This window comes from Borostomias antarcticus (assembly GCF_949987555.1).
Source record: "Borostomias antarcticus genome assembly, chromosome: 11".
Lineage (NCBI taxonomy): Eukaryota > Metazoa > Chordata > Actinopteri > Stomiiformes > Stomiidae > Borostomias > Borostomias antarcticus.
Window position 1 is genome coordinate 21,801,416 of NC_140244.1, and position 22,151 is coordinate 21,823,566.

The following is a 22,151-nucleotide window of genomic DNA, read 5'->3' on the forward strand; positions in this document are numbered from 1 at the left end:
CCAGCACCTCACCTTCTCCTGGGCCTGTGTCCTCTCCTCTCCCCCTGGGAGATCCAAGAGGTCTGATCCCAGCCCGCACGCACATACACACCACAGGACCCAAGACAGACCCCTCACTGAAGCCTGTCACCTTGTCCCTCTCCTCTGCCCTTCTGCAGGCAGGGACCAGCAACCCCCTCCCCCGGTGACCCACTGCCACCACACACTGAGCACCACCTCCTGTCTCTGGGACAACAGAGGTTCCGACAACTCTGACACGATGCCCTGGTTGCCACGGGAGACGGCAGGAAGGATTTTGAAAATTGTATCTGTGTTGTGTGTTTGATTATGTGTGTGTGTGTGTGTGTGTGTGTGTAACACAGAAATATAATGATAGTTTCTGTATATTCTACACATCTACCCAAGAGCTGTTCACCAGCAATGGCACTGGAATATATTTAGCCCCTCATTTTTTGGGCATAAACTGGATAGTCACATGCTACAAAATGGATGTCCTGGGCATGATGGCAACTAGCATACAGAGAAAGAATCATGTAATAACAGTACAGTTATTACACAGTACCTGGCCAGGACCTAAGCAGAGAGGTCTGGGTACCGAGAGTGAGCCAGAGAGGTTCTGGTGGAGAGGTTTGGCCACAGACTACCACAAAGAAAAAGATACATACACGTGAGACAAGGTCTGAAAGCAGTCAGTCCTAGTACTGCTTATCCAATACTCACTGATGCTGCACACACCGCACCTAGCCTGCAACTGGACAGAAAGGTAGAGGGGGAGACTTTTACATTGGTATAGGTTTGAGGGGAGTGATTCAGGTGCAGGGGTTTCAGTGGGAACTGAGCAGAAAGACAATTTTCATGAGATGAATAGACACATGAAAGGACAAATACTGTGCAGTACTAGTCGCTCTAATAGGTCAGCTGCAAGTAGCCTATCAGTTCCAGGCATTCAATATAGCTAGATAGCGAAACAGATCCTGACAGACCTCACTTGTGTACGACTATGACAGGCCACATGCTAACCAGCCAGGCCTCTCTGCTCACAGCTCACCATGCAGCCTGCCGCAGGTGCTATTCTTAGCTGCATGAGTAATAATTACCCTCCAAATTATTCACTGCACTGGACTACAAAACAAAGTGTTTGATGTAAGAAAAAAAATACCGACTTATGTGACTTTAATGACTTATAAAACGAATTATTTTTTTCTATTCCATAAAAGGAAGAGGATATGAGAGACTAAAAGAAAGTACTGGAAGTGCAACTGGTCCTAAAATTACAGATTCCTCCAGTGCAACTTCCAATAGTAACTGCAACTTCCAATAGTAACACCGGGTGGCACTATCATGGTCTATTTAATCTAGGAAGCACTTGCCACTGAAATGTGGAGGAGGCTGGGTGGGTGGCTCAGGGAAGAAAGCAGGTTTGATTCCTGTAGTGTTGGACAACATGGGTTCAAGCCCCACATCAAAATCAGTATTAGAATCTGTTTATTGCCATGCAGTTTTACAACATACTAGGAATTTGCTTTCAGTCGTGGTGCATAACATTGAGACAACATTGGACAAGATCCAGGGACGAGACAGGACAGTGCAAAACTCGAGTACAAAATGCTAGTGCAAAAAGGATAAGCTAAGAAAAAGAACAATATACAGTGTATATACAATATGCAGTGTGTAGTGTAAGTGAGTGTGTGTATGTGTATGCGGCGTGATGTGTGAGTGCGGTGTGTCCTATACATACATTCAGGTCATGTGCAAGTGTCTATTGACAGTATCTCTCAATGGTGAGAGGAGTGGAAGAGATTATGGCTGGGGTGGGAGGGGGCGGCCGCAATCTTCCAGGCCCGCTGGAGAGGGCAGGTTGCAGCCGATCACCTTCTCAGTGGATGAGATGACGCGCTGCAGTTTGGCCCTGTACCAGAGTACCAGAGTACCAGATGGTGATGGAGGACGTAAGGATGGATTCAATGATGGAGGTGTAGAAGAGTATCATCATTTCCCTTGGGAGTCTGAATGTCCTCAGTTGCCTGAGGAAGTACATCCTCTGCTGTGCCTTCTTTAGGAGATAGCTGGTGTTTAGTTCCCATTTGAGGTCCTGGGAGATGGTGGTGCCCAGGAAGCGGAAAGAGTCGACAGCGTACACTGGGGTGTCATTCATTGTGATGGGGTGGAGGGGGGCTGGTTTCTTTCTTAAGTCTACAATTATCTCCACTGTCTTGAGAGCGTTGAGCTCCAGCTTGTTTTGGCCGCACCACGAGAGCAGCTGGTCGATCTCCCACCTGTAGGCAGTTTGTCTCCCTCAGAGATGAGTCCGATGAGGGTGGTGGTCCCATCCTTCAGGAGCTTGACAGACTGGTGGCTGGAGGTGCAGCTGTGGGTGTACAGGGAGAAGAGTAGCAGGGAAAGGACGCAGCGCGGGGGGGGGGGGAGGGTGGGGGGTGGAGCCGGTGCTGATGGACCTGGAGTCAGAGATGTTTTCGCCCAGCTTTACGTACCAGGAAGTCAGTGATCTACCTGCAGGTAGTCAGGTAGGTAGGGCACGTGCAGCTGGGAGAGATCGTATTCCAGTGTGGGCGGGAGGATGGTGTTGAAGGCAGTGGTGAAATCCACAAACAGGGTCGAGGCATGTTCCAGATGCTGTAGAATATAATGTAGGACCTGTTTGCTCTGCAGGCAAACTGCAGAGGGTCCAGGAGTGGGTCCGTGAAGGATTTGAAGTGCAGCAGAACAAGGCGTCAAAGACCTTAATTTGTCAAAATATGTAGAAATGACCAGCAATAGAGGACCTGAGTGGCTCAAACAATCTTTGTCTCGTATTGAGTCTGCGACAAGGACAATAGTTACAATGATGGCAAAATTGCACTGTGCCATGCCTTGATGTCATCCCAACATGGGTTCAAAGCTATGCTGACAATGAATCCTTCCACCTTCATTGTTCCCCTATACATTTACAAAATAACAGAAGAATGATGTTCAAATAGGATGAACGAGCAGACGCCATAAGAGCTGGTGTTACCAACCAGAAGATCATGGGTTCAAATCCCACTGTGGTTGTGCTGGTAATTAGCTTTTAAACTATATGTTGATCTAGAATGTTATGAAGAACAGGGTATCAGCATCAGCGAGTGAACGTCAGAAGAGCTCCACCACGTTAGCTCAGCGGATTACAGCTGACGTTACTCCCAGCACAATGTGGGTTTGAATCTCACAGATCACAAGGAGTCAGTAACTAGGTCCAGGACAACGAGGTGGAGAAGGCTGATAAAACAACTGTGCTGTCTAGCCGAATGGATTTTATATTGATATACTTAACAATATGATCTACTACTGTCATACTGTAGGCTATAGAGCAGCACATTATTCACACAACATCCTAAGCCTAAAATGGCCAAATGAAGAGTAAATTCAAGTAAACATGGGCATTTCACTCCTAATTTTAAATAGGTCTCAATGTAATTCACAAAGCATTTTAGCATTGATGTACAGTAGCTCCTAAATCCAGAAAAATATAGGAGCGGTGGAGAGGACTTTTATGAGAGGCTAAAGAATTCCTCAATCAAGGGCAACCGTTGCTGCTCGTTATCTGCTGGGTGATTCAGGCCTGGGGGATATTCAGGCCTGGGGGATATACTGAATTTGTAAATGTGCCGGGTAGGAAAGTATGCCCCAGGATTGTATACTGTGCGTCATCTGAACTCCATCCGCCTAGTGTAAAAGCTGCATGCTGAAAATGAAATCCAACTAGTCCTGAAGTACTTGCACAATCCTTATCTTTATTCATTAATTCAATGGGAAAAATTGTACATCTCGGAGGCTGCATCGAAAAGGACACATTAATCTAGTTCCACCCCCCCCCCCATCCCTCCAATAATGTGAAGTTTACAACCCTCTATACATTTTGTTATTCATATGAATTCATGCCCTGAACAACGGCATTGACATTTTGTGACTGTATATGTTCACACAAATCAAAAAATATGATCTGAACAGGAGCTGAAGTTGACTATCTACCACAGGGTTTTCCTGAGATTTGCAATTCAATATTCTAGAAGGGGAACCTGGGCTTTGGCTAATATCTTTTTCCGAAATCAATAAACAAACAACAAAAAAGGAATCAATAAATAGCGAGAACAAGACCACATTGGCCTATAAATGAAAAAAGCGCCCACGTCCATCCAATCACATGCCATTCTCACATCAATGACGTGTATTTCACTTAAGCTACATCTCATGACACCAATACTGTCAAGACATACAATCAACCAGTCTATTTTTTTTTTTTTGGCAATGTTGTCTATTGTTCATATAACTTCTCTGAGCCAAAATATACAAATTGTGCAACGATAATGACATACAATCATGTTCCCATTTCATAGAGGGGTTCCAAAAGACAATAATAATAAAAATGCAGAATGTTCTTCAGATAATGGTCACATCATATTAAATACAAATTAATATTTTTCAGTGCAAAACAACTGCATTCACAGCTTGATAATATTGGTGAATTAAGAACAAAACATTTAAACCATCAAGACATACACTAGAATCAAACATTTAATCAAATGCTTCTCACTTAGGGATACTAATCGAGTATTATAGTCCTTCAAAAAAGAGATGTGTAATCATGAAAACAAATCAGTAGAAAACAATAAGGCCTGGGAACTGTACTGTATACCACTTCATTAACTCCTTCGGTGACTGTCATTTTTTTTATTTTAGTTTTGAGAGTGCCATGTGAATTCAGGCTCCATCTTACTTCTACCTGCTCCTTCACTATATTCAGGAATGTCCCATATCTTGGTCTAAGCTAGGGGTGGTGGATTCAACATCCATCTCCTCCTGGTCTCTCCCGTTTGTCTGTTCACCTTCAGCTTTTTCAGCGCTGTCCCGGCACGCTGCCGACACTGGGATTGCCGCGGTCGACCCCTCCTTCACGTCAGGCACGGGACTAAAGTCAGTCCTGGGGATTTTCTCTCCCCGTTCTAAGGAACAGGAGGGAGAATCTTTAGGGGAACCTTCAGTTTTGGCCCCGGGAGATGGCACTGTCACAGATAGGCTTGTCTGACCAGATAGGTTGTTGCCAGGCGCAGCTGTGACTTCCTCCTGCCCGTTGGTAAGGTCCCCTTTAGGACTGTTGCTTGGCATATCCACATCGCTTTCCCTCTTCTTCTTGGGTGGTTTTTCGGACTCTGATTCACGCGTAGTTTCTAGGACAGGTCGCTCCTGGATGCTGTCCTTTGTCTTACTGCCATCTTTGAGTCCTCCCTCCACATCACTCTCCCCATTCCCAGAGTCAGCGTCTGGGCTTCCTGAATGGTCCATCTCAACATGACCATTACTGTCTCCAAGGTCAGCTTCAGCCTCTGGTTTGGGATCAACAGAGGAGCCTTCAAAGAGTTTGTCTGTGTCTTCATTTGCAGTGTTATTAGTTCCCTTCTGGGTCTCTGGGGCATCCTCTATCATGTCCTTATCATCCTTAGGAGACGCCCCTGCCTCTCCATCTTTCCCCTTGAGCCGTGAGCGACCTTCATCCACTCCGTCTCTGGTCCCTGCTGCCTCAGGCCTCTTCTCTGCCTTCTTAAGCTGTTTCTGGATCTTTCTAGGGCACCATACAAACTTGTCCTTCGGCTCGTAATGTTGGTAGGCAAAACGCACCAGCTCTTTGCGCTTCCTCTTGTCCCGCACAGCAAACAGGAAGTAGTCAAGCACACTGCGCTTGACACTGCTGAGGTTCTTCTTCACCAAAGTCTCCTCCAGGAAGAAACGCACCAGAGGAGCCTGATAGTGCTCAAAGCCAAGCTCCCCTAAGCTCTTCAGAATGCGAGTGATGCGCAGGTTGTTGTGTATATTTCTGAGAAAGAAAACAAGACAAAAAGTTCAGTTAATGTTTGAAATAAAGACAAATTAAGAAATCTCGACTGCTAGATGACGGATAGTATAGTAAATTGCCAGTTTGGTAGTCTCAACGCCAGACCCATGAGAGTTCTTTCGCTGATTCACTACCTAAGCTACGCTAACTACGATACTGCATGCTGCAGATCTCCCTATGGGTCTGGGACACTTCATGCAAACATCTGCAAGTCCTGGCAATTCATTGGTTTCGCAGGAATCCCTGCAACACCAATCATTAACGACTTTTGCGTCAGGTGTTCCCACCCATAGATATTCCCCGCTCATCTAACCTGGGCTAGCGTCTCTCATTTGCTGCTACGACCTGTCACTTTCAACTTTGAACCATCAATACGCCCTGAGAATACCAGCTTGAGCGCGAAGTGGCAGACGCTATTATGTAGTATGCAGAGCAGTGATTCAATGTAATATTTGAGTCTGGAGAGAGACTACCAGTTTGGGAACCTTGAAATGTCTGAGTACCTAGAATTCCAATGCACCTGTACCCTTACTTGTTACTTGTTGTGATGCCAAGCTCAAGACTTAGGGAGGATTTCTATACCAAAGTGGGGGTCTGGGGGTCCTCCCCCAGAAAAAAAATCCAGAGAGTTAGTTTCCTGTATTCTGGTGACTTTTAAAGAATGAAAATAACAAAATTGTTTAAAGTATACCATACCACTTTATTTATAGAGCACATTTAAAGACAACAAAGTTGACCAAAGTGCTGTACAAGTCAAACAACAATAACACACAAAGAGCACATAGTAAAACATACGCAGTATGTCACATGAAAAAGGACAAGTCTCTTAGGCCATGTCAGGAAAACGCCAAAGAGTATAAGTGTGTTTTGAGGCGTGATTTAAACACCTGCAGAGTGGGGGACTGTCTAACATGCAGAGGCAGCTCGTTCCAGAGCTTAGGGACTGCCACTGCAAAAGCCCGATCCCCCCTGAGCTTCAGCCGGGATTTGGGGACAACCAGGAGAAGCTGATCAGAGGACCTTAGGGACCTTGAAGGAGCATAGGGTTCCAGCAGCTCTGAGAGGTAGATGGGTGCCAAGCCATTTAGGCACTTAAAAGTAAACAGCAAAATTTTAAAATCAATCCTAAAACGCACAGGAAGCCAGTGGAGCGAAGCCAGCACCGAGGTAATGTGCTCTTGCTTACGTGTACCAGTTAGCAGACGAGCGGCAGCGCTCTGGACTAACTGCAGGCGAGAGAGAGAGGCCTGACTGACACCAACATACAAAGCATTGCAGTAATCGAGACGAGAAGTCATAAAAGCATGTATTACATTTTCAAAAACACAGCGTGATAAAAAAGGTTTGACCTTGGACAGCCTCCTGAGCTGGAAAAAACTCTTTCCTACAACAGAATTGATTTGTTTGTCCATCTTTAGGTCACAGTCAGTTTTCACCCCTAAATTAGTGGCAGTTGGCTTCACTGTCATTAAAACATAAAAAGTTTAAAGCTAACCATGCTTTGACATCTTCCAGGCATGCCAACAACAGTTTTAAAGAGTCAGGGTTGTTTTGTTTCAACGGCAGGTATATTTGACAGTCACCTGCATAACAGTAGAAGGAGACTCCATGTTTCCTGAAAATAGATCCTAGGGGGAGTAGATACAACATAAATAAAATTGGTCCAAGAATTGAGCCCTGGGGCACCCCGCAAGGGAGAGTTGCAGTGGCGGATACGGCGTCGCCCAGGCTAACACAGAAGCTTCTCTCTGACAGGTATGACCTGAAAAACTCCAGAGTTGAACCTTTGATGCCAACCCAGTGCTCCAGGCGGGAGAGAAGAATATTGTGATCCACTGTGTCGAAAGCAGCAGTAAGATCCAACAGTACAAGAAAAAGAGAATCACCAGAGTCTGTAGCCAAAAATATATCATTAAAAATCCTTAGGTCAGTCTCGGTACTGTGCAGCGCTTTATAACCAGACTGGAACACTTCCAAAATACCATGTGTGTTAAGAAACGACATCAGTTGAACGAGTACAATTTTTTCCAGAACTTTGGAAAGAAACGGGAGCTTGGAGATTGGCCTGAAATTGGAAAGGACAGAGGCGTCCAGGTTAGGCTTTTTGATAAGCGGTTGTACCACAGCATGTTTAAAATTTACTGGTACATCTCCTGCGAGGCTGTGATTCATAATGTTCTGGACATCTGGTCCTATAGCCCTGCTGGCCTCTTTGACAAGGCGAGGGGGAAGGTCATCTAAGGGGGAGCCTGAGGGCTTCATGAGGGAAATTATTTCCTCTAGCTGGGAAAGAGACACAGGCTCAAATTGGCTAAAAGTAGCCGGGCAGGTGACAAAAATAGAGGGGTCGTGTGTCGGGGTGGAGATGCTAGCTCTGATGTTGGCTACCTTATCGGTAAAAAACTGCAGAAAGCTCACATGTTTCAGAGGAAGCTTCAAGGCAGACTGACTGGGGGACATCAAGAATGTCATTAATAGTTTTAAAACAGAACCTGAGGCTTGTGGCAGTTGATTAAAATTATATCAGACAAATGTTTCGTTTTTTCAACTTTGACAATTTGCTGATAGAGTATCTACGCCAGCTGTCCCTTAGAATGTCAAAGGACACATGCAGCTTGTCCTTTTTCCACTGACGTTCAGCCTTCCTGCATTCTCGCCGGGCTTCCTGTGTGCTGCCATTCAACCAGGCCTCGGGTTTAGGTTTGGAGCGCCTGGTTTTCAGAGGAGCGACAGAGTCCAGGATTTGCAGACAGGTGGAGTCAAACTGAGAGGTTAACTCCTCCGCGTTAACACACACGGGGCTGGCTGGGCCAGGTAGAGTAGCGCTGGTAAACGCAGACGAGAAGCGAACAGCAGTGGAAGTGTTAAACATACGGCAACGACGGGCCGGTGCAGATGGTTTGTCGATATCACATGGGAGAGATACATCAAATAAAACAGGCATATGATCAGATAAAAATGCACCACAAACTTCATTATTAAAAACGGATAGACCATCAGATAGGACAAGATCGAGTGTGTGCCCGCGCTCTTGTGTGGGATCAGTCACCGACTGCACAAGATCAAATGAGTCAATAAGATTTAAAAAGTCTCTAGCCAACGGCTTGGAGGGACAGCACACATGTATGTTCATGTCACCGAGAATTAGAAAGTGTGTTCATGTCACTGAGAATTAGAAAGTGGTGATATTTAGGCATTATTTCAGCCAGGAAGTCAGAGAAGTTAGTGATGAAGTGCTTGTTGTATTTCGGAGGTCGGTATATCACCGCACACAGTACAGGGCGAGAGCGACCCAGCTCGAACATGTTCAGCTCAAAGCTGGAGAATGAGACCGAAGACAGTTGTCTACAGTCAAAGTTTTGCTTATAGACGGTCGCAATTCCCCCTCCACGGCCGGTCGTCTGCGGAACATTGAAATACGTACAGGCAGGCGGCAAGAGTTCGGAAAAGGAGCTTGACTCACCAACGCCATGCCAAGTCTCAGTGATGCACAAGAAATCCAATTTGCGTGTGATGAAGAAATCATTTAAAATAAAGGTCTTATTTGCTAGCGATCTAGCATTCACCAGTGCTATCCTTGCGGGAGCCGCAACGTGCCGAGCCGTCCGGGGCGCTCGGGCCAGAGGCCGAAGGCTGCGGGGATTCACCCCTCCTCTGCGGAGACGGGGAGGACAGAGGCGGGTAGGCCTATGACACTCCTCGCTGCCGGTGACAGGTACCAGCCAGGCGCCGACAGACTCCAGAGGGCGAGGGAAGACACAGTAGCGATGGATGGATCCACATCCGACCAAAGTAGACCCGGGACAAAGCACCAGCGAGGCTTTCAGCTTCGCCAGTCGGCCACTGCGTTTACCTCGGCGGCTTCTGGGTCGCCTCCGCCGGGGAGGAGAGGCCGCTGCCCGGTAGAAGTGAGCAGGTATTCCCGCAAGTGGCGGCGGAGGAAAAGTTTTCCGTCCCGGATCAAACTTGACCAGATTTTTACTAGCAAACTGGATATCCGGAAGCGCTTGGCGATCATAAACCCGTAGAGACTTGACATTTTTCGTGACAACTGTCAAAATCAGTACAAACACAAACAAAACTGACAGCGGCAGACGGCAAGCCACACACACCGGCGCCATCACTTCACGCTTCCTTGTCAATGTATACTGAAAAGTATACTGAAACAACATGTTTACATGACATATGCTTTCTTTAATTTTGAGTTATGGGATGAGAGTAATAGATGTTTTATTTAATAAAAAATAATGTTTGATGCCCAGTGATGCTTAACTGCATACTCATACCGTCTAAATAATCAGACTGTCTTTCTAATCTCTCATCTTCACTCTCTCCTGTCCCCTTCCTTCTCCTCTATCTTCTCCTGCTCTCCTCTCAACAACCTCTATCCTTTCCCCTCTCACTTGCCCCTCCACTCTGTGCTGGTCCTGTCTTCTCCTACCACAAGCACTGCCTTTTTTTACATAGCTTACATAAATAATAGGCTACTTTAGACTATGTTTAACTGATATTTCGTTGCATTTGCTGTTGCTTTGACTGGCAACAGCAAATGCAACTTTCGGTTCAGCCAGCCAAAAAGACGGTCGCTCAGTCAGTCAGTCAGGGAAGCGCCTCTGATTCGCATGCTGTACTCGCGCTTGTGGTGTGTGTGGACCGTTTCCTTGACAAGGTTTGCTGACAGACAGCAGCGCGTAAGCTACGTAGATGGAGGTTCCGCTTCGGCTCAAACATAGGCTAGGCTACTGGGTGCATGTGTAGCTCCACGTCGTGTTTCTTCACTGTAACGTTACATATTTATCACACTTCAACTATATTTTTTACTTGTCCAATCAGATAACTGCATGAGGCACTTGCCTGAACAGAGTTTACTGGTCTAGGGGAAGCAATGGGCTAGCCTACCTGACAGCTCTCAACATCATTCTACTTTCTGTTCGTCTTCAAATATTGTATTAAGACTTTAATATACAGTATATAGCCACATTTTTTTGTATTATAATTGTTTGTATTAAAGTGTGCTGGCAAGGATTTTGAGCGGAAACATTGATCTAATCCATGAGGTCAATAAAATGAAGTATTTTAAAAGATAATTTTATGGTCCAGAGGAGCCACAGCTGCCACACACAACATTGCTGACACACATACAAGATTGAGGCCGCAAATGGGGTCAGAATCAGACTTTTGTAACTCACCGTTCAAGGTTTATAAAGCGTTCTCTCCAGTTGTCAGCACGTCCCACTTCGCCTGTTTCTTGGTTGACCAGTCGGATGCCATAGAAGCCCAGCATGAGTTCATAAGATTCCACAAGCCTCTTCTTGGCCTGATCACTCTCCCTGAAGGCCTAATGTGGACACACAGAGAAGGGGATATCACACAATCACTATGAAAGATGATACAATCTCTCACTTACTGTAGCTTACCTATGCTTACTTCTTAGGTGTTCAAACTTGTAATCATCATTGAGTCTAGATCTTGCACAGAACGTCCTTACATAATGTGCTGTTGCATCACTTACAGCCTCTTTTAGATGTCATGCCCACTGCATTACACACCACTCCTTGTTATCCACTCACCTGCATCTCCTTCTTGGTGAGCTCAGATGCCATATAGTTCACCCCAGGCTCCCGCAGTGGAAACAGCCTGGGGATCATAGTGCAAATAGTCGACCTATGAGCTCACTGATTAGTCCTTATTTCAACCTCACTACATACTGTCGATGGGTAAAATTTTAGACAGTGATTGTCTGATTCCATGCAAAAAAAGCAAACACGGGGAGAACATGCAAACTCAGTACAGAAAGGTCCAGGAGAGATACACCACCTGAGTACCTGCCAACCCTGGGGAGAACATCCCCAGTGCCGACATCATCCCCAACGGGAATTGAACCCAGAACCTTCCTGCTGTGAGGCGACAGTGCTATGTACTGTGCCACAATCAGCATTACAGAGCTTGTTATTTCAAGGCACTATATCAGGCTTAGAACACAACCATTTGAAAAAATTCATACCACTGAATGTAGGAGTGAACTCTTTCCAGCCTCTTATAGTCGGTCTTCCATTCTTTTAGAAACGACTCAATTAAAACATCTGTGGAAAGAAAACAAGTAGTTTGTTAAACACGTTTCACAAACACACTGGAAAGTGCTTGGAGGATAAACAGGCCTACCTACCATCAGGAGAGGAGCGGTATTCATTGAGATAGAATTTCAAATTAATCATTCTGTCCTCTGAGCATTCGTCGTCTGTAAGATTCTGTTGGGAGACAAACAGCGCTGTAAGACGTTTTGGGATGAGTAGCCTACCTCGATGGCAAAGTAAAGACGTTGACTGATGATAAACCTGTGATCAAGTGTCTAACTATAGACTTAACTTACTGGATAACCTCGTCTGTAGTTCTGCATGTCCTTTGCTGCTCTCATGTTTCTCGAAGAAGTGTTTGACCACTGTCAATTAGAGAAAATATTCAGTCTCATGATGGTCGACTTAAACAATACATTCTGACAAAACAGTTAAAAAGGAAAAGGGGGAGTGGGTTTGCTGTTACAATGTAAGTTGCTACCGTTACTAGTTAACTGTAGCAACTCTAGCTGCTAACGTTAGCTGGTCTCGACTGGCTCTACCTAGATTTGGATGCAATCTAAGTGCATTGTATTGATATGTATTGAAATCGCTAACGTTAATCTTCTATAAAGTAACGTACAAACATAAAAGCGATGAATGAACCAAATGTATAATAGCTAATACTAAAACAGCTAACGTACAAACATAAAAGCGATGAATGAACCAAATGTATAATAGCTAATACTAAAACAGCTAACTAGATAATTACTATTTTATGAAGCCGCCAAAATAGCTAGCTAGCCACTAGCAAGCTTAGCGTTAGCTGGCTATGCCACTGCTAAGTGAGAGGTAGCTATAACCAACAAGCTTGCTGCTCCCCGCCTACGCGAAAGAGAAACTCATAGCAATCGCTCAAATGAGTAGCTAGCTAATGGGATGTCTTTGTATTGCAAATACTAGAGGGTAACGTCATATTTAGATTGTAAATACTAGATGAATGATTGTCACGTTTCTGCTGAATGATTGCCAGGGGCAAGTCCATACCAAAGCCCGGCCGGAGACCGCTGCTCTCCTCGCTAGCTTGCAAGGAACCAGAAACAGGCAGCAACACAGCTGAGCTAGCTAGCTAGCTAGCAGCATCTAGCTATAGATAGCCTCTCAAATTGTGCTGCTAGCGGCCTATATTGCCGACACATTTGTCCATAGTTGATATCGCTCGATTTATAGCTAACGAGCTATAAGCTCACGAAGTAAGGTCTAAGAAGTGAAAGGGAAACATATCGGACAGTAAGGTTTGGGAAGTTAAACTGAAACATACCAGACCGGTCCAAGATTTGGTTTTGTCCTGACTTGAGCGACGCGTTTGGCTCTCTGCGGGGTCGTCTCCATCGCTCTCTGAGTCCCAGGTCGAATCATACTCGCAGACCAAATCGTCCTCCATTATTTACAGCACAAATTTAGACGATTCAAAGGAACCAAGTATTTCAACCGGTTTGCCGTGATAATTATACATTTGAATAACTTTCAGCTCGGAAGTTCGGTTCGGTGAGGACGACAATCCATCCCTCCATCCCATCCCCGCGTTTGCCGTTGTGTTGAGCACGCACAGGTTGAACTAGCACACACAGAACTAGCCGCCTACCGAGCAAAATAATCGTACAGGGTACTTCTTGCCATGCCAATGTGTACCATCCAAAATGTCCCTAAATCCTTAATGTCAGTGCCCTTGTGTAGGTCTGTGTTTGCCTCGGTGTGTTTGCCTCAGTTTGGCTGGCTAAGGGACTGGTGTTCGAATCCCATTGGTTGCAAGGACAGCACAACTGGATGTCACGAACACCAAAAAGGGATTTCCAGGCGTGCATATGGTTAAATTAATAATATTCTTTATATGAACTTCTTCTTCTTCTTGCAGCATATTTGCTTAGGCTACACTCATTAGACCTATCAAAACTGCTGATGTCTCTTAATTGCTTTGAATTGATCTGGATTTATTAGGCTACGTTGCATTATTTCAGGCTTTATGGGTTGTAGGCTAAAATACCCTAATTTTGAAACTTGTGTAGGCCTTACTGCTCATCTGTGCCCAGCTGACAGACGAATACCACTGCTTTGTCTCACTTTTATAGCAGATCATATTCAATGTATCCTGAGTTGTGTAGCCACTATTTTTGGTCTTAGTTACTGTAGAAACTGTAATATACATCATCTGTTCTACATTTGCATGACTATTCAACATTTCACCCCATCAAGGTTGGGGGGGAATACATTTTGAGGTTGAGATAACTTCTTCAGCACATCACGTTGTGGGGAGTTTCTCAAACCAAGGCAGTGTTGTGGTAGCTCCTGCATTTGGTTTCAATACCATACCCAGAGCTCTCAGACGTGCTATTAAGTGGGATGATGGGAACATCACTCATCAGAGCTGCTGTTCCTTGTGATTTTCTTCTTGGTATGCTTCTTCTTCCTGCTTTCCTTTTTATTTGATGTTACTTTGCTCCCCCCTGCAGTTTATTTCTTCTCTCTTTGCAAGCCCTTTCAATTGCTTTACAGGTGTATTAGTTAAGATTCTTGTCTTCACACACTTTCTCTTTGTGCACTGGGATATGGCCTTTTAAATAAGGGGATAGTTTCATGTGCAGACACATGCAGTGCGGCTGGGATGCAATGTGTAGCCTATGTACAGTTATTGAATGTGTAAGTGGACAAAATCAACAGACAGTGATTGAGAGATAAGAAAGGTCTCTCTCCCTCTCTCTCAGAGCCCATCTAGTAGGCCTAGGGCACAAAAAAAACCAATAACATATATATTGATACTTTATTAAACCATACATAATTTACAAAATACAAAAAACACTAACTACACTAACATGTCTGATGACATTGTGTTCCAAAAGCAATAGTGGAGAAATAAGTGCAGAATATTGTCAAGTCAGTATTTTGTAAGTCACAGCTTCTGAGGTTTCTTTTTGCAGTCTTCTGTCTTTCTTCTGGTTTGCTCTGTCTCTAACCTGAGGAGAGGAGAAGACAGATTACTAATTATGAAACTAAAACCATATTTATTAATCCAACTCCTTCCATTGCCCAGTCTACAACTCCTGTATCATCAGTACCCTTCCATGGTGCCCCAGTCTACCTGTAGGACTTTTATTGTTGTTATTGTTACACATAGTCCTGTATGTTTTATTGTAATTCTGTCCTGTTGTTTGTAACTTAGTGTAACGAGTGCTGAATGATTGTGAACAGGTCACACTTGAAAATGAGTCCTCTGAACTCAACGTGTTTTTTCTTACCTGTATAAATAAAGGTTAAAAAATTAAAAAGGACTGCCCTGATGAATTCCGGCTAGAAGGCAGAAGATTACTGCTCCAAGGGCCGTAACTCCCACAGCAAAGGATATTTCAGCCGAGGTCATAGCTGAGAGGTCCCAGGACATGCTGGTTTCCATCTGTGTGCCACTGTCCAAAGCCCTGATCCTTGTCGGTGTTCCAATTATGGGAATGACCAGGGCTACTCTTGTCCTCTTGTGGGCATTGGGCGTCTTTGTCTCAAAGGTCTTAGCTGACAGGTCAAAGTCCCAGAACTTGCTGGTTTCCATCTGGTGGGCATTGGTAGTCCTTGTCGCAGTTTGAAGACCAGTGAAGGGAGCAAGGTCAAAGTCCAGTAAATCCACTCTGGGTGGAGTGGCAGCCCACTGTTTAGGCACCATGAAAGACATCAGGGTTTCTCTGAAGGCTTTGATGTGTGAAGGCTCAAGCTTGATCGCTGCCACAAGGAGTGCAACTCCAATGAATAGCTTTAAATGCTGAAAAGCCATGTCTGAAATGTTCAAAGGAAATTCAATAGTGAATTCTTTCTAGGGTGAGATCGATGTGAATCTTCAGAATTTTGTTTGCTGTCTTTGTTATTCTTGATGATGATGTAATAGAAGAAAGCTGATGATGTCATAGAAGAAAGCTGTGGAATCATAGAATTGTCATGACAGCCTAGCATTCTAGTTCCTTTTCTCATAGTTTGAGTGTTCCATCTATGGCATCTCATCCTATTTATTAATGTTGTAATTTTAACCTTGATTCTAAGACATTTCTTGATAATAAGCACCTTATTACTAGGAAATTAATAGGTAATTTCAACTGAATTTTTTGAAATTACTTGATAACTAAATGGTAAATGGACTGCACTTATATAGCACTTTTCGACCTTAGCGGCACTCAAAGCGCTTTACAATGGCCTCTCATTCACCCATTCAAACACACATTCACACACCAATGGCGGTAGCTGCCATGCAAGGTCCTAACCTGCTCATTGGGAGCAATTTTGGGGTTAGGTGTCTTGCTCAAGGACACTTCGACATGTGGACAGTCAGAGCTGGGATTCGAACCACTGACCCTTCGATCATTGAACGACCCGCTCTACCAACTGAGCTACAGCCCACCCCACTACCACTACCACCTTATTACTTGGAAATTATAAGGTCATTTCAACCTTATTTCTAAGAAATTACTAGGTAATTACCACCTTATTACTAGGACATTACTAGGTAATTTTGCAAAAAAAACAAAAAACAAACAAAAATAATATATATATATAAATACACAAAATCCACTTCAAATATGAATTTAATACTGTAAAATATTAATTTAATACTGTAAAATCCATTCATATAGAAATGAGGCCATGCCCTTTCAGTCGTGCACAATCTACGTCTGCCTGACAAAAATTCAAAACATCAGCCTACAACTGCTTGTGCTAGGGTTAGCTAGCTCACGTTATCTTTACCGGATACAAAAAATGCACGACCACAGAACTCCTCTTATATAGCCTATGCCAGTTTTTTTGTTTTGGATTTTTGCCATCTTGTAATAGGGGGCCGCTAGCCTGGCATCGCCAGACCCTACTCGCTATTCGCAAATGCGGAGAGAAACAGAATGTGAGCCGGCTAGGGGGCCACAGCCAGAGACTAGTTTGGGAACCCCTGCCATATAGAATACAATAGGATAAGATATACAGTAGGGATGCACCAATTGCAAAATTCTGGGCCGATGCCGATGTTTAAAATAACAATCCGGGCGATGGCCGATGCCGATGGCCAATGTTTATTTTATTTAATTTTTATTCCCCCTTTTGTGCCATGGAAACAAATAAATGAAGTGTTTGGTTCCAAAAGGTCGATTCACTTTAATTTGAAAGCAAACTACACGTGCGTTTGCAGCGTTACGTCACGGATCTTCGCAGACCAAATAATTATACATTTGAATAACTTTCAGCTCGGAAGTTCGGTGAGGACGACAATCGCACCCTCCATCCCATCCCCGCGTTTGCCGTTGTGTTGAGCACGCACAGGTTGAACCGGTTGAACTAGCATACACAGAACTAGCCGCCTACCGAGCAAAATAATCGTACAGGGTACTTCTTGCCATGCCAATGTGTACCATCCAAAATGTCCCTAAATCCTTAATGTCAGTGCCCTTGTGTAGGTCTGTGTTTGCCTCGGTGTGTTTGCCTCAGTTTGGCTGGCTAAGGGACTGGTGTTCGAATCCCATTGGTTGCAAGGACAGCACAACTGGATGTCACGAACACCAAAAAGGGATTTCCAGGCGTGCATATGGTTAAATTAATAATATTCTTTATATGAACTTCTTCTTCTTCTTGCAGCATATTTGCTTAGGCTACACTCATTAGACCTATCAAAACTGCTGATGTCTCTTAATTGCTTTGAATTGATCTGGATTTATTAGGCTACGTTGCATTATTTCAGGCTTTATGGGTTGTAGGCTAAAATACCCTAATTTTGAAACTTGTGTAGGCCTTACTGCTCATCTGTGCCCAGCTGACAGACGAATACCACTGCTTTGTCTCACTTTTATAGCAGATCATATTCAATGTATCCTGAGTTGTGTAGCCACTATTTTTGGTCTTAGTTACTGTAGAAACTGTAATATACATCATCTGTTCTACATTTGCATGACTATTCAACATTTCACCCCATCAAGGTTGGGGGGGAATACATTTTGAGGTTGAGATAACTTCTTCAGCACATCACGTTGTGGGGAGTTTCTCAAACCAAGGCAGTGTTGTGGTAGCTCCTGCATTTGGTTTCAATACCATACCCAGAGCTCTCAGACGTGCTATTAAGTGGGATGATGGGAACATCACTCATCAGAGCTGCTGTTCCTTGTGATTTTCTTCTTGGTATGCTTCTTCTTCCTGCTTTCCTTTTTATTTGATGTTACTTTGCTCCCCCCTGCAGTTTATTTCTTCTCTCTTTGCAAGCCCTTTCAATTGCTTTACAGGTGTATTAGTTAAGATTCTTGTCTTCACACACTTTCTCTTTGTGCACTGGGATATGGCCTTTTAAATAAGGGGATAGTTTCATGTGCAGACACATGCAGTGCGGCTGGGATGCAATGTGTAGCCTATGTACAGTTATTGAATGTGTAAGTGGACAAAATCAACAGACAGTGATTGAGAGATAAGAAAGGTCTCTCTCCCTCTCTCTCAGAGCCCATCTAGTAGGCCTAGGGCACAAAAAAAACCAATAACATATATATTGATACTTTATTAAACCATACATAATTTACAAAATACAAAAAACACTAACTACACTAACATGTCTGATGACATTGTGTTCCAAAAGCAATAGTGGAGAAATAAGTGCAGAATATTGTCAAGTCAGTATTTTGTAAGTCACAGCTTCTGAGGTTTCTTTTTGCAGTCTTCTGTCTTTCTTCTGGTTTGCTCTGTCTCTAACCTGAGGAGAGGAGAAGACAGATTACTAATTATGAAACTAAAACCATATTTATTAATCCAACTCCTTCCATTGCCCAGTCTACAACTCCTGTATCATCAGTACCCTTCCATGGTGCCCCAGTCTACCTGTAGGACTTTTATTGTTGTTATTGTTACACATAGTCCTGTATGTTTTATTGTAATTCTGTCCTGTTGTTTGTAACTTAGTGTAACGAGTGCTGAATGATTGTGAACAGGTCACACTTGAAAATGAGTCCTCTGAACTCAACGTGTTTTTTCTTACCTGTATAAATAAAGGTTAAAAAATTAAAAAGGACTGCCCTGATGAATTCCGGCTAGAAGGCAGAAGATTACTGCTCCAAGGGCCGTAACTCCCACAGCAAAGGATATTTCAGCCGAGGTCATAGCTGAGAGGTCCCAGGACATGCTGGTTTCCATCTGTGTGCCACTGTCCAAAGCCCTGATCCTTGTCGGTGTTCCAATTATGGGAATGACCAGGGCTACTCTTGTCCTCTTGTGGGCATTGGGCGTCTTTGTCTCAAAGGTCTTAGCTGACAGGTCAAAGTCCCAGAACTTGCTGGTTTCCATCTGGTGGGCATTGGTAGTCCTTGTCGCAGTTTGAAGACCAGTGAAGGGAGCAAGGTCAAAGTCCAGTAAATCCACTCTGGGTGGAGTGGCAGCCCACTGTTTAGGCACCATGAAAGACATCAGGGTTTCTCTGAAGGCTTTGATGTGTGAAGGCTCAAGCTTGATCGCTGCCACAAGGAGTGCAACTCCAATGAATAGCTTTAAATGCTGAAAAGCCATGTCTGAAATGTTCAAAGGAAATTCAATAGTGAATTCTTTCTAGGGTGAGATCGATGTGAATCTTCAGAATTTTGTTTGCTGTCTTTGTTATTCTTGATGATGATGTAATAGAAGAAAGCTGATGATGTCATAGAAGAAAGCTGTGGAATCATAGAATTGTCATGACAGCCTAGCATTCTAGTTCCTTTTCTCATAGTTTGAGTGTTCCATCTATGGCATCTCATCCTATTTATTAATGTTGTAATTTTAACCTTGATTCTAAGACATTTCTTGATAATAAGCACCTTATTACTAGGAAATTAATAGGTAATTTCAACTGAATTTTTTGAAATTACTTGATAACTAAATGGTAAATGGACTGCACTTATATAGCACTTTTCGACCTTAGCGGCACTCAAAGCGCTTTACAATGGCCTCTCATTCACCCATTCAAACACACATTCACACACCAATGGCGGTAGCTGCCATGCAAGGTCCTAACCTGCTCATTGGGAGCAATTTTGGGGTTAGGTGTCTTGCTCAAGGACACTTCGACATGTGGACAGTCAGAGCTGGGATTCGAACCACTGACCCTTCGATCATTGAACGACCCGCTCTACCAACTGAGCTACAGCCCACCCCACTACCACTACCACCTTATTACTTGGAAATTATAAGGTCATTTCAACCTTATTTCTAAGAAATTACTAGGTAATTACCACCTTATTACTAGGACATTACTAGGTAATTTTGCAAAAAAAACAAAAAACAAACAAAAATAATATATATATATAAATACACAAAATCCACTTCAAATATGAATTTAATACTGTAAAATATTAATTTAATACTGTAAAATCCATTCATATAGAAATGAGGCCATGCCCTTTCAGTCGTGCACAATCTACGTCTGCCTGACAAAAATTCAAAACATCAGCCTACAACTGCTTGTGCTAGGGTTAGCTAGCTCACGTTATCTTTACCGGATACAAAAAATGCACGACCACAGAACTCCTCTTATATAGCCTATGCCAGTTTTTTTGTTTTGGATTTTTGCCATCTTGTAATAGGGGGCCGCTAGCCTGGCATCGCCAGACCCTACTCGCTATTCGCAAATGCGGAGAGAAACAGAATGTGAGCCGGCTAGGGGGCCACAGCCAGAGACTAGTTTGGGAACCCCTGCCATATAGAATACAATAGGATAAGATATACAGTAGGGATGCACCAATTGCAAAATTCTGGGCCGATGCCGATGTTTAAAATAACAATCCGGGCGATGGCCGATGCCGATGGCCAATGTTTATTTTATTTAATTTTTATTCCCCCTTTTGTGCCATGGAAACAAATAAATGAAGTGTTTGGTTCCAAAAGGTCGATTCACTTTAATTTGAAAGCAAACTACACGTGCGTTTGCAGCGTTACGTCACGGATCTTCGCAGACCAAATAATTATACATTTGAATAACTTTCAGCTCGGAAGTTCGGTGAGGACGACAATCGCACCCTCCATCCCATCCCCGCGTTTGCCGTTGTGTTGAGCACGCACAGGTTGAACCGGTTGAACTAGCATACACAGAACTAGCCGCCTACCGAGCAAAATAATCGTACAGGGTACTTCTTGCCATGCCAATGTGTACCATCCAAAATGTCCCTAAATCCTTAATGTCAGTGCCCTTGTGTAGGTCTGTGTTTGCCTCGGTGTGTTTGCCTCAGTTTGGCTGGCTAAGGGACTGGTGTTCGAATCCCATTGGTTGCAAGGACAGCACAACTGGATGTCACGAACACCAAAAAGGGATTTCCAGGCGTGCATATGGTTAAATTAATAATATTCTTTATATGAACTTCTTCTTCTTCTTGCAGCATATTTGCTTAGGCTACACTCATTAGACCTATCAAAACTGCTGATGTCTCTTAATTGCTTTGAATTGATCTGGATTTATTAGGCTACGTTGCATTATTTCAGGCTTTATGGGTTGTAGGCTAAAATACCCTAATTTTGAAACTTGTGTAGGCCTTACTGCTCATCTGTGCCCAGCTGACAGACGAATACCACTGCTTTGTCTCACGTTTATAGCAGATCATATTCAATGTATCCTGAGTTGTGTAGCCACTATTTTTGGTCTTAGTTACTGTAGAAACTGTAATATACATCATCTGTTCTACATTTTAATGACTATTCAACATTCCACCCCATCAAGGTTGGGGGGGAATACATTTTGAGGTTCAGATAACTTCTTCAGCACATCACATTGTGGGGAAAATGCCACATCACTTTCCTTGAATGCAAAGGTTTCTCAGTGTTTGTCACCCTTAAGTTTCTCAAACCAAGGCAGTGTAGTGGTAGCTCCTGCATTTGGTTTCAATACCATACCCAGAGCTCTCAGACGTGCCATTAAGTGGGATGATGGGAACATCACTCATCAGAGCTGCTGTTCCTTGTGATTTTCTTCTTGGTATGCTTCTTCTTCCTGCTTTCCTTTTTATTTGATGTTACTTTGCTCCCCCCCTGCAGTTTATTTCTTCTCTCTTTGCTAACCCTTTCAATTGCTTTTCAGGTGTATTAGTTAAGATTCTTGTCTTCACACACTTTCTCTTTGTGCACTGGGATATGGCCTTTTAAATAAGGGGATAGTTTCATGTGCAGACACATGCAGTGCGGCTGGGATGCAAATATGTGTAGCCTATGTACAGTTATTG

At 43.7% G+C, this 22,151-nt stretch overlaps 1 protein-coding gene across 1 annotated transcript; it reads right to left on the reverse strand.

Annotated features, from left to right (window-relative positions):
* Positions 1 to 3,888: 3,888 nt before the first annotated feature.
* Positions 3,889 to 13,517, reverse strand: ogfr (opioid growth factor receptor). Its single transcript, XM_084445372.1, has 7 exons — positions 13,241 to 13,517; positions 12,237 to 12,305; positions 12,033 to 12,114; positions 11,871 to 11,949; positions 11,437 to 11,503; positions 11,056 to 11,204; positions 3,889 to 5,848 (listed from the first exon to the last, which is right to left on the reverse strand). The coding sequence occupies exons 1-7, from the start codon at positions 13,361 to 13,363 to the stop codon at positions 4,777 to 4,779; spliced, it is 1,641 nt and encodes a 546-aa protein (XP_084301498.1). The 5' UTR covers positions 13,364 to 13,517; the 3' UTR covers positions 3,889 to 4,776.
* Between the last annotated feature and the right edge of the window lie 8,634 nt (positions 13,518 to 22,151).